Source organism: Anopheles ziemanni, chromosome 2 (genome assembly GCF_943734765.1).
Source record: "Anopheles ziemanni chromosome 2, idAnoZiCoDA_A2_x.2, whole genome shotgun sequence".
Classification (NCBI taxonomy): Eukaryota; Metazoa; Arthropoda; class Insecta; order Diptera; family Culicidae; genus Anopheles; species Anopheles ziemanni.
The window spans coordinates 64,344,094-64,356,789 of record NC_080705.1 but is presented as its reverse complement, the minus strand read 5'-3'; the positions used below and the strand labels follow the sequence as shown (position 1 = coordinate 64,356,789).

Below are 12,696 nucleotides of genomic sequence, written 5' to 3'. Positions count from 1 at the left end.
GAGCATAGCCAAGATGTATATTTTACAATGTCACAATAGTTTGTTGCCTAGCGGAAGGATTTAAGAGGTAGCCTAAGCCTAAAAATCACAATAAAGAGATAAACAACTCTATGGTTATATACAGAAAACCCCTTAAATGTGTCATTCACTTCCCTTTGTGTTTTTAGATTGCTTAATTTAGTTCAGCGTAAAACAACTAACGATTCGGTAATTGGAACATGCCGGATTGCTTATCTCTTCCGCATGGCTGCCTCAGCGACGTGCGATTTTGGATGGCATCTGTTCGTAGTGGAAAAGGTGCGGTCGCTTAGCGAGGGTAGGCGTCATTGGAAACGATGGGCCTCGGCTTCCGCTGAACCTAGAGCCAACGGTGGATGCAGGGGTTCGCATGCCGGAAATGCCCGAGTCGTTTGGAAACGTGCCACTACCAGGTACTTTCGATGGGGCACACCTCGACACAGCACCGGTGCTGGGATGAGGGTACGTCTGGTACACCTGGTGCGGGCGGATATGATAACATTGCCAAACCGATCAAAATTCAAGTTAGAAAATACTCACACTACTACTACCGGGGGCAGGTAAAAAATCATCGCTGAGCTGGGAACTTATGCTCGAAACAGAGGTTTGCATGCCGGCAATGAACTTGTTGTGTGCTATCTCACTGCCGGGTGTAATTGGTTGGCCATACTTCGGCGTGCTGGTACTGTGATGAAGAGGGGTTGGGTATGCCTGGTGCGCGTGGAGATGACAATGTTAAGTTTAGCTCTATTAAACTAAAACAAATAACTACTCACACTAATTCCGGAGGCACGGACGAATCCACCACTCCCGAGTATCGATGGCCTATCCCTACCGGAAGTCGGTGTCAACAGCTGACTACGACTGTCCCGTTCGCTCGCACGAATGGACAGTGACGTTGGAGGCTGACGGACAATGGGTGCCCGGATCGCCCGGGGAGTCCCATATGCCGGGGAGTTTTGGCGCATAATTTCCTGCAGATTGCGCCGATAGGTTCGATACTTTTCGTACTGGCGCTGTGTTTCCACTATCCGCTGGCGTAGAGTATTAAACATTTCCTTCATTTGCGGTATCGCTTTTCTCTGAAACGACATCTTTGGTAAGTGTGGGAGGCGACAAGCTTTGAAACTGATTGGCTACTTACACAACGTAATATCCCCCGAACCATATTTTCACGCTGTTTGAGCTGAAACACCGCAATCTGGCAGGCATCGCCAAACGTCTTGTGCGCACCGGGATCGTAATACATTTTTTCCTTGCGATCCATCTGAACAAAGGCATCGAGATTAGTGGCTTATGAAGAAATATTTGGTACTTTGGTACAACCTTTCCCTACCTGATTATTTAGCTCCGAAAACCGGCTGAGCGATTGGTGGCATACCGGACAAGTTGTCCCTCGTTCTGCAAGCAACGAGAAGCTAGTTTAACCATCACTGAAACACACGTAAAAGCACCGACTTGCTTACCCGTTTTGGCCATGCACGGTTTGCAGAGGACATGGCGACAGGACAAATGATAGAACTTCCTCTCCTTGCGCACCATAACATAGTAGCATAGATTGCAGTGTATCCACTGTGGGGGACTCATTTTTGTTTTTTCTCAAATGTTCAGCCGTGTTGTGAAGTTATTGTAAATAGTATTCTGGTATATCTCTTACTACCAGTTTGACATATCCACACATGGCGTGCATAGTGTTTTCGAGACGAGGAAAAGCCTACTAGATTGCCGGTCCTAAGCAATATTGGAAGTGGAATATATTTTGCGTTTTCCTATAGAACGATCTGTTGCGTTGTTGTTGGTGCTGTGTTTGTTGGTACAGAATTGGATGCAGTGCATCCTTCGTCAGTTAACTCAAGATAACTTAGTTATCCATTCGACTTAGTAATTTATTTGTTTGGGTTTGAAGATTAGTGCCCTTAGGGTACTGGGTAGTTTGTTTGTGGTACACCACTTACCCACCACTACGAACGAAACTGCGCGCCAAACAGGCATCAACAAGCTTCAAAAACCTTGGTCACAACTGTAAGTAATGGCTAAAGCAACTAATTTCTCAATAACTTTTTAGTAGCTTGGCCAATTTTAGTTGCAGACCCCTCAAATGAAAGGTCTTTTAAAGACACATAATTCTCTGTAACAAAGACTCTTCCGTAATTCTTAGTTTATGAAATTCTGAGGCGTAGGTGCAGAAACCTTGGTTGGTATTTTCTGCTGAAATAACAAATTTGTTAATAACTTTACAACTGCTGAACCGATTTGTACATGTGACCCCTTAAATGAAGGGTCTGCTCAAGACACACAACTTTGTGTAACAATGTAACTATATTTTCTAGCTTTAGAGAAAGTTTATTTTTCGAAAAGCTTCGGAAATCTACCGGTTCGACCGGAACAAGGTACTTAATACTTCGAATAGCCATTCAGGCAGCGCTCTGTGAACAGTCCAACAAACACGACAAACACGACATTGTTCGAAGGGTGCTCTGCGACTTGTCGTGAAGAACTGTCACTCTCCCAGCAGCAAGGTAGCAGAATAAACAAGGTATATACTGTTTCTCCGTGGGATACAGCCCTGCACGACAAAATCAAACTGTTTTGTTCTGTGTCGTGTTTGTCGGACATGTTCGATGCAGGTTGACAGAGCACCTCCATACGATTGCTTGGGTTTGATCGTTTTTTTTTTGTCGTGTTTCCGGGCCGCTACACGAACCGAAAACTCCAACCGAGAACTCAAAAACCGTATAAGTTTACGTCAAAATCTTCTCGGTTCGTGTAGCCGCGTTTTGTGGTACCAATTCTGTGAGCCACGCTACACGAGCCGCAAACTCAAAAACTTTGCGGCGCAACGAGGTTTTTGTTTTTGATTTTTCAGTTAACTCAAAAATCTTCCTTCAAAGCAAACAAGATCTTATTTCAATTCACACAAAAAGTAAAAGATGGATAATCTGTTGAAGTGTGGCTAACTACCCTATCGCGGGTCATCGAGTTGAGTACCCAAAACTTGCAACAACGCAACAGGCGTATTGTGCGGAGGCAAGAAGATGGCAACCGTTTGCTGGACAATACTGTAGCAGAGCAAGCAAATGAAACTATAATTAACTTTCTTCGCATGAAGAAGGAAGATTTTGATGTTCTCAAGTTACATAAAAAGTGGTAGAATAAAATATTTTAATCTTTATCATTAAACTTTTTGAAACTTTTAGATTTTGGAATCAGTTGGTGGGCCGGACTTTGCGAACCCCTGATCTATAGTGAATTTATAATTGATATTCTAGCTATAAAATAACAAAATATTACCGTAACTACAAAAGAAACACGTAAATTTATCACCATATGTTCGTTTATTTTGTTTTTGAGATTTGTTATGTTTACATTTATTTCTTTTTCGTCTTCTTCTTCTGACGCATTTGAGTTTTCGGTTAGCTGCCAAAAACTTCTCGGGTGCAGTTTTCAGCTCACGGAGCTGAAAAGTTTTTGACGTAAACTTCTCGGTTGTTCCCCTCTTCTCGCCGAGAAGTTTTTGAGTTTTCGGGTCGTGTAGCGGGGCTCTTTGTCGTGTTTGTCTTGTTCGATAGCTGACAGAGCGCTGCCTCAGGCAAAAAATGTTAAGGTGTCAACTCAAGTACCGAACTATCCGAATACGTAAACACAACAACTATGTGTGAACGCGGTCTCATGAGCTTTGTATATAAGAACGTGGATTTCAATAAAACGTTGTAGTCGCATGCTAGCTGTTCTCGGCTTCATTTCGAGCACATATCACAACAGGTTATGGGCCCAGTCACCATGGAAAAAGTTATTCTTGGTATTCCGCGGTATAGCGGTGAAGGAAACTTCGACAATTGGAGTTTCCGCGTAAAAATGGTGATGGATGCAGAAAGTGTCTTACATACACTGACTGATGATGTTCCTGAAGACGCCAAGAAAAAGGAATTATTCGATATTGCCGATCGAAAAGCAAAGTGCCTGTTAGTGGGTTTCCTAGCAGATCAATGCTTAGAAACAGTGCGTGATGCTAAAACTTCGAAGCAAATGTGGACGTGTCTAAATGAAGTGTATGCAAAGAAATCTGTGGTTAACCAGACAATTTTACGAAAACAACTCGGGCGACTCAGGATGCATGAAGGAAACTCCATGCGCGCGCATCTTCATGAATTTGAAGACTTGGTACGGCAGCTCCGAACAGCAGGTGCGAATTTGATAGAGGCGGATATCGTGTCGCAACTCTTTCTTAGCCTGCCGGACTCGTATGATCCGTTGATAACAGCCTTGGAAAATCTTCCTGAAAAAGATTTAAGCGTTGATTTTGTGAAGCAACGTTTGATGGCCGAAGAATGCAAAAGAAGTGAACGTCTTGTGAATAGTGACAGTGGGCCTTCGGCGGCGTTCGTCGGACGAAAGGAACAAAAACGATTTCCTGGAAAGTGTCACAAGTGCGGTAAAATAGGCCATATGAAAAAGGACTGTAGGATCTTGAATGCGCGAGGAAATCAACGAAAAAGTAACGTGAAAAATGAGGCGTGTTTCATGATTGGGACAATCAGTGATAGTGAGATAACCACATGGATTGTGGATTCAGGTGCTTCGGAGCACATTACGAACAATAAAGAAATTTTCACCGAGCTTAACAAAATGGAATCTCCCATGAATATTGCAGTGGCAAAAGAAGGTGCATGCATTATAGCTACCCACCGGGGAAACATTTCGCGTTTGAAAAATGTACACAGTGAAATTTCTGGTGAAATTAATTTAGAAAATGTATTATACATTCCGGAAGCAAGAGTAAACTTGTTATCAGTGCGAAAAATGGAAAACGCAGGTTTTAAGGTCGTTTTCATGAAAAACAAAATAAAAGTGTTCAGAAACTCGGAATTAGTTTTGGCCGGGGAAATTTGTGGAAATCTCTATAAAGTAGAGTTTTATCAAAATAAATCGAATCGTGCTTTGTTCAGTGGCAAAATTCCGGAAGCATACGATTTGTGGCATCGTCGGTACGGACACCTCAGTTCGAAAAATTTGCAAGTGCTCATGAAAAATAATATGGTGTTAGGGTTGCCGAGCAGTGCTGTTTCAAGAAAAGAGGACAAAGTGTGTGAAGCGTGTATCACAGCAAAACAAACAAGAGAATCGTTTTCTATGCGGAGTGGACAACAATCGTCAAGAATCCTGGAACTCGTGCACTCGGACGTGTGTGGTCCGATGCAGAACAATGGGGTTAACGGTGAACGATATTTTGTTTCGTTCATCGACGATTGCACCAAATTTTCCGTGGTGTACCTGATGAGAACAAAGGCGGAGGTTTACCAGAAATTCCGTGAGTATGAGGCCATGGTGTGTGCAAAGTTTGGTGTGCGCGTCTCCAAAATTCGATGCGACAACGGTGGCGAATACAAAAGTCGTGAATTTCAAATGTATTGCAAACAAAGAGGTATACAAATGGAATGGACAAATCCGTACACGCCTGAACAGAACGGTACAAGTGAGAGGATGAATAGGACCCTCGTAGAAAAAGCGCGCTCCATGTTGGAAGACAAAAGCCTTGACAAAAAGTTGTGGGGTGTAGCAGTTCAAACTGCAGCTTATTTAGCAAATCGAAGCCCTGCTGCTGCTATTGGAAAAACTCCGTATGAGTTGTGGAATAAGCAGAAACCCAACGTTGCGAACCTAAAGGTTTTTGGATCGGACGCTTTTGTGCATATACCGAAACAATTTCGTGGAAAGTTTGATGCAAAGTCATGCAAGGGAATATTTGTCGGATATTCCGCAAATGGTTATCGTATTTGGAATCCTCAGAAAAACTGTATTAGTTGCTCGCGTGACGTGATTTTTATGGAAAATTCTAGTGGACGCTATCCTGGCAAAAGTGAGGTGGTTATTCCAAAAGAAGTTAATCCGGTTGTTGTACAAGATGATGAACAAGAAGAAGAGTTAGAAGCAGATCCTTTAGAAACTAGTTTCAACAGTGCTGATGAGACATTAGTGAACAACAATGAAGAATCCTTTGACGAAGAAGAGGTTTCGCATCGTGAAATAAAACCTCCCAAGTGGCATGAAGATTTTGATATGAGTTATGCTGGTTATGCTTTTAATGCACTGAGCTTCGTCAATGACATCCCAAGCTCAATTTCCGAGCTGAAGAAAAGAGATGACTGGGGACAATGGCAATCCGCCATGGACAGCGAGATGCAAGCGATGCAGAAAAACGACAGCTGGACACTGGTAAAACCACCCAAAGGCAGAAAAATTATATCCTGCAAGTGGGTATTTAAAATAAAACGTGGGAATAATAATGGAATCATTTATAAAGCGAGATTAGTTGCTAGGGGTTTCACTCAGAAGCCAGGTATAGATTATACTGAAACCTACTCACCTGTTGCCAAGTTAGATACATTACGTATGGTTCTGGCATTAGCAAACGAAAAACGAATGCGTATCCATCAGATGGATGTTAAAACTGCTTTCTTAAATGGCGATTTATCCGAGGAAATTTACATGATGCAGCCTGAAGGCTATGAGAAGGATAAAGGATTGGTTTGTCGATTGAATCGTTCAATCTATGGATTGAAACAGGCTTCTCGTGCGTGGAATGAAAAATTTCATAATTTCTTAATAAGCATAGGGTTTGTGCGTAGTACTAACGATATGTGTCTTTACACACAAAAGAAAGGAGCTGTAAAAATAATACTCATTTTGTATGTTGACGACATTTTGCTTGTGAGTGATTCACCAGATACACTCAAAGAAATAAAACAAAAATGTGCAAAACAATTCGAAATGAAAGATGATGGGGAAGTTAGCACGTTTTTAGGTATGACAATAGAAAGAGATATTGGTGCAGGACTAATGAGTATAGGTCAGCAGGAATATTTTGAAAAATTATTAAAACGATTTAATATGACCGAGTGTAAACCAATATCCACACCCATCGAAATCAGATTGAAATTAAGTAAAGGAAAGGAAAGTGAGAAAACATCTAAACCATATCGTGAACTGATCGGATGTCTCACGTATGCGTCAGTTACGACAAGGCCCGATCTTTCAGCGGCAGTAAATTTCTTTAGCCAATTTCAATCATGCCCTAACGAGGAACATTGGATTCATTTAAAACGTATTTTAAGGTACATAAAAGGTAGTTTGGATGTTAGAATGGTATACAGAGCTGACAGGAATGAACCGATTTTGCAAATTTATTGTGATGCGGATTGGGCAAACAACGTATCCGACCGTCGTTCAATTTCTGGATACATAATGAAACTTTTCGGAAATACTGTAGGTTGGTTGACAAGAAAACAGCAAAGTGTTTCATTGTCATCAACGGAAGCAGAGTTGAATGCCTTGTGCACTGGATCATGTCACACCATTTGGGTGTTGCGCGTATTAGAAGATTTATGGTTGTCCATAACAGATCCGGTACCCCTATATGAGGACAATCAATCGACTATGAAAGTGGCGGAAGATTCCAAAGACATAAAGCGTCTCAAGCATGTAGATACAAAATATCATTTTGTTAGGGAACTTGTACAACAAAAGCGGATTGAAATCATATACATGCCATCATCGATGCAACAAGCTGATATCATGACAAAGGGTCTATCGCCAAACCTCTTCAAAGGTTTCTGTATTAAGTTAGGATTGGAGAGGGAGTAAATCAATAAGATTGTTTGAATTATATTGTTTTTGTCTTTGGTTAGGATAGTTGGGATCCTAGAATTGTGTGGGGGTGTTAAGGTGTCAACTCAAGTACCGAACTATCCGAATACGTAAACACAACAACTATGTGTGAACGCGGTCTCATGAGCTTTGTATATAAGAACGTGGATTTCAATAAAACGTTGTAGTCGCATGCTAGCTGTTCTCGGCTTCATTTCGAGCACATATCACAACAAAAAATTGCCAATTTGTTAATAACTTCTGATTCTTCTTCTTCTTCTTCTTCTTGGCGTAACGACCTCTTGGTCATGCCTGCCCGTTAAGGGCTTACGAGACTTGTTTCCCTGTTGTACGTGGATAGTCAGTCCTCTCGTAAAGGGGAGGGTCCGGTCTCGGTTGGGATTCGAACCCACACCGTCGAGGTGGTGAGCCCCGGCGCTCATGGGCCGATTTTCTAACCGGCGCTACCGCTCGGCTGTCGCGGACCCCCTTTGAACTTTTGATTCTTTGAACCGATTTTCACGATTGACCCCTCAAAAGAAAGGTCTGCCCAAGACACACAACTTTAACGATTTTCCAGCCTACTTAGTTTTTGCGAAATGATATTGTATGGGAAAATGGCCGAAACAGCCAATTTGCCAACAACTTTTGATTCTGTTGACCGATTTTTACGACAGACCCCTCAAACCAAAGGTCTTTTGCAGACCAACAACCACAACTGTGGAAGTAAAGATTTATCCATCGTTTCCAGTTTTAGAGAAATGAATACTGCGTTGCCAATTTCGGCAATGGCCCGGTCGACCGATACTCGAAAAAACATCAAAATGTCATTTTCATGTATAATATCTCAGGAAAACCCAGTTCGAAAGTTCCCGATTCGCGGATTATCTCTTTGAAAGAGAGATTTTGCGATTTTGCGAGAGAATTTTCAATTCTCTTCTCTCTCTCAAATTGGCGCACAGTGGTGGGTAGTTTCCTCGGAACTGAAATGAAACACCTCCCCCTGGGAGCGGATAGCGATAGCGATCCAGTTGGTCCTGGGGACCATTCACAAGCTCGACATAACCTTTGGATCAATTCATCCATTGATTGTACAATTGTTAAAGTAACACATCATATGAAAAATCGGCCAATTTGGTAGGCACGCATGATATGATGGATTGGGACTCGGATTCGAAGATCCGGATCTCAGAATGGATTTGAATCGAAAGATTCGAATCCCTGTAGGGATTCAGTTTCCCCACCACTAGTTTTTTCTACTCTTTATCTTTTCTCTTTTGTCTCGACTGTAGTTCACAATGTCACAGCTAGGGGGCACCCCAGTTCCAAATTATATAAATTTAATTCAAAAATTTGCCTAAGTTATTTAAAATCATAACCGTAAACGTCTGAAACTTTATTTTAATAACCTTGGTTGAAAGGTAAACATTTTGAACGAGTTGAAAATGACAGCTGAGCAACGTCTGTTTTATGAAGAAAGCTGTTTATGTTTGTGCCTTTCCAATTGCAAGTGAGTAAGTAAAATAGTCTTCATCATCAGCAACAATATGCTGTAAAAATCTTAACGAGAGCCATTAAACCCATCTTTTTAGGTGAAAACCCGTCTTTTAAGGTGCATCCCGTGCCAATGTTTCGTTCTATCAATACAACAATGGATGACCAAACGAAATTGTGCCGCGTCTGTCTAGGGGAAGGTGCGCGATACATTTTCCATTCCAGCTTGGTTAACGATGAACAGTGCTCCGTGGCTTCAATCAACTTCATCGCAGACAAGCTTCGCTTTGTGCTGTTGCTGCCCGTAAGTTCACTTGCAAGGTGAAATAGTTGCACGGAACGTTAATGGCGTCTCTCGCGATGTTTTTATTGTTATTGTTGCAGATCAATGAACACGACGGATTAGCGATGTGGATTTGTGATCTATGCCTCGTCCAGCTGAACGTGGCCTACCAATTTAAGCGGCTTGCGCTCGAGTCAGACCAAAAACTGCGTCATTTTGAAGCTAGCCATCAGGAACCGTGCGTCGAAATCAGTAATGCCATAACCTATCATAGTGACTTTCCGGACAGCTGTTTGGATATTGGTCCGACGGTCAAGCACGAGACCGAAGCCTCTCCTTATTCGGGTGACCATTCCGATGTAATGGTATTGCCAAAAATAGCCTCCGTTGAAAGTTGCTCTATGGAAGAGTTTGTCGCAGATTCAATTAGTGTCTCTCCGAAAAGCTGTAAAGACAAGCAAAAGGAATCTACCGGTATGGTGACGTTAAATATCGATCCCACGAATCCTGAGGAAGATAAAGCTTTTATTCAATCGATAATCCAAACACCCTTCTTGATTTCTGTAGCAAAATCATCTCCACGCACAGACTTATTGTGCGGTAATAAAGCTAGAGACACGGGCAAAAGATCACCGCTGACAGCAACCTCAACGAAAGGAAAACCGAAGAAAGCTACCAGCAAGCGCCAAGAGAACAAACCAGCCAACCATCAGGAGCCACCTAGCATTGACGAAACAGATTTGACTTCTCTACAGTCCGATGGGAAGGTGAACAAAACGCCTCCTTCGAAGACGAACAAGAAAATGGCCTCCCTGATGAAGAGCCTAACGATCAATATGGTTGCTCAGAAGACACCATTGACGCCAAATTACGTGGAATGTCCCACGATAGAAGATCAGGATGACATGCCTATCGCGAAGAAAGTGAAACTAAGGCGCAATTCTGTGTGTGCATCGAACTACTACCAATCCCGGTGGTAGTGGCCAGAACAAAATTGGTTCATCAGCAGCTTGCTCGAGATATTAACACGATAGACTGGATGAAAACAGGAATAAGTGCGATTTATAATGACGACGCAGATTTGGTAATCGGCAGTATGGATTTTTTTAAAATTTCATCTCATTTATACTTGTGGTATTTTACCGGTACAAATTAAGCCTTAATTAAATAAAGAAAACTGTTCTATTCATGGTTAAAAGTATGTTTATTTACACATTCGTTATTGTATCGCTTATAGAATTACAATTGATAAACCATATTTGTTCAGCTGAAAGTAACATGGATCACCTTTTGCAAGACGGAGATACGTATGTGAAATCCTTTAATGAAATAACCGTGGAGCCATAAAATGGGTTGATAAGCTAGCAGAAAGAATGTACTGTACCGGTTTGTTCGGTGATCATTGTGTCATCAGCTTCGGGAGCGCTGGACTTTGCCACCGCCCGACGGCCGATGTCAACTGATAAGCGGGTGTCTTCCTTTTGCCGTCCTCTGCACCGGACGTGGAGTGTGTTGCTTCTGCGCCATTTATCGAGATTTCGACCGAGAGATAAAAGCGTTGATTGATTTGAGATGTTAAAGTGATGGGGTTTGTTTCCGAAAGTCGTCGAAAGGGCCGAGAGAAAGTGATAAGAATGTTGTAACATGTAGTTTCGTTATTTCTTCGTGATGTTAACGTATCAGTATCGGCCAGGCACGATTACTCAATAGGATAAGGCGACCGATAGCACGTGCCTAGTGGCTGCTGTGAGCACAAAATGGCGCATTAACCAGTCATAGCCTCGTCCAACGGAACCGAGTTCGATCGCCCCAACATTGTAAACTGCATTTGTACGGCACTAAAATGCATATTCGCCGAAGGCACGTTCGTCGGTCCGTGCTTTACCTCTGGAAGAGGATCGAATGCCTTCGGGGTCGAGCCCCATGGAAACCTGGTTGGGGCTCGATCTGCTTCCCTCCCTCCCATAGACCAACGGCGGCTCGCGATGATGCAGCTATTTAAAAAAAATGTCATGACGCACCATATGATGCCCCGGACCGTGCGGGCACCTGTAGCTCGCGTACAAACACACCCACCTCGCGCAGCACCGCCGGACCCTGTGGGGAATGAAAACAAGTTGTCGCGGTTGTCACGAACACGAATGCGCGGTTCGCGGGGATTCACCGAATCGCCGCACGCGTAAATGGCCATTCAACGGCGGAGTCAGTCCAGCGGTATGAGTGTGCTTTGTTTCGCGTATGCGCTAAGTCGGCGATAAAGAAAAGTGATTCCTCTCCCGGAAATTTTCCCAAAACGTACACGTTCTCGACCGTTTTGTTTCTTGTTGTGATGTTCTAATTCCCGATGGTTCCCGGATGCAGCAGCATGTAGTTCTCGGAGGATTTGGTGTCGTTAAAATCATGTTGCAGTGTGGCGACGAAAGCAAGTTGAACGATGTGTGCAGCAGCTGACTATCTTACCCGCGGCAGTGATTCTCAAACTAGTTCCTCCGAGAAGACGCTATTTTTTTTTAATGTGTCTCAAATATATCTTGTTTTCGCGGAAATCATTTCAAAGTGGACCAAATTGTTGCTTTCATACTCGATACTACAAATGTTTTTAGACCTAAACATTCAAATAAAAAAATCGAGTAACAGCTATTTCTTAAGTTTCTGATTTTGATGCACAATGCTGGAAGCTTATGTTTTGATTAAGACAGTAAAAAAGTGCGATAAACTGAATAAACACTACGTCCACCAGCACGTGAAATAAACGTTCACCATAGAAGATTTGAAAGATGGCGAATTACTTTATAAGAAGCGATCGTAGAGGCGGTCCGCGACAGCCGAGCGTTAAAACCGGTTAGAAAATTGGCCCACGAGTGCCGAGGAACACTTCACCCCACACCTTCCACCCTCGAAGGTGTGGAATCGAATCTTAACCGAGATCTGTCCCTAGTCTGCACGAAAGGACTGACCATCTTTGTACACGGAAGGAAAAAGTCTAGTAAGCCGTTCATGGGTAGGCATGACCGAACACGGTCGAAGAAAAAGTGTTAGAGTACTGCTATAGAACTTTATATGAACTGGTAGAATATTGGAAAAGAAAATAAATTAGATCTTCTTCTTGGCGTAAATACCGTATTGGTCATGCCTGTCTTTTAAGAGATTATTACATTTTTTTTCCTTAGTGTTCGTGGATAGTTAGGATAGGATCCTTTCCATTATTAATTATTGCATGGCAATCGTGGCCGGACCTTCCCCATGTATGGGAAGAT

At 42.6% G+C, this 12,696-nt stretch overlaps 2 protein-coding genes across 2 annotated transcripts; one reads left to right on the top strand and one right to left on the bottom strand.

Annotated features, from left to right (window-relative positions):
• Nucleotides 1-12: 12 nt before the first annotated feature.
• On the bottom strand, nucleotides 13-1,663 carry LOC131282998 (RING finger protein narya-like). The gene is made up of 5 exons (XM_058312557.1): nucleotides 1,485-1,663; nucleotides 1,355-1,419; nucleotides 1,163-1,285; nucleotides 795-1,100; nucleotides 13-729 (listed from the first exon to the last, which is right to left on the bottom strand). The coding sequence occupies exons 1-5, from the start codon at nucleotides 1,603-1,605 to the stop codon at nucleotides 544-546; spliced, it is 801 nt and encodes a 266-aa protein (XP_058168540.1). The 5' UTR covers nucleotides 1,606-1,663; the 3' UTR covers nucleotides 13-543.
• Nucleotides 1,664-9,260: 7,597 nt separating this feature from the next.
• Nucleotides 9,261-10,537, top strand: LOC131281189 (uncharacterized). The gene is made up of 2 exons (XM_058310448.1): nucleotides 9,261-9,460; nucleotides 9,541-10,537. Exons 1-2 carry the CDS (start codon nucleotides 9,290-9,292, stop codon nucleotides 10,417-10,419), a joined length of 1,050 nt encoding a protein of 349 aa, XP_058166431.1. The 5' UTR covers nucleotides 9,261-9,289; the 3' UTR covers nucleotides 10,420-10,537.
• Nucleotides 10,538-12,696: the final 2,159 nt, after the last annotated feature.

What these genes read in the sequence shown, in the direction of transcription:
- LOC131282998 (XM_058312557.1), bottom strand. Translation starts at nt 1,605, where the DNA reads ATGAGTCCCCCACAGTGGATACACTGCAATCTATGCTACTATGTTATG. An exon ending in ACCGTGCATGGCCAAAACGG is followed by an intron (nt 1,420 to 1,484) that starts GTAAGCAAGTCG and finishes CGTTGCTTGCAG; the next exon opens with AACGAGGGACAACTTGTCCG. An exon ending in TTCGGGGGATATTACGTTGT is followed by an intron (nt 1,101 to 1,162) that starts GTAAGTAGCCAA and finishes ATGTCGTTTCAG; the next exon opens with AGAAAAGCGATACCGCAAAT.
- LOC131281189 (XM_058310448.1), top strand. Translation starts at nt 9,290, where the DNA reads ATGTTTCGTTCTATCAATACAACAATGGATGACCAAACGAAATTGTGC. An exon ending in GCTTTGTGCTGTTGCTGCCC is followed by an intron (nt 9,461 to 9,540) that starts GTAAGTTCACTT and finishes TTATTGTTGCAG; the next exon opens with ATCAATGAACACGACGGATT.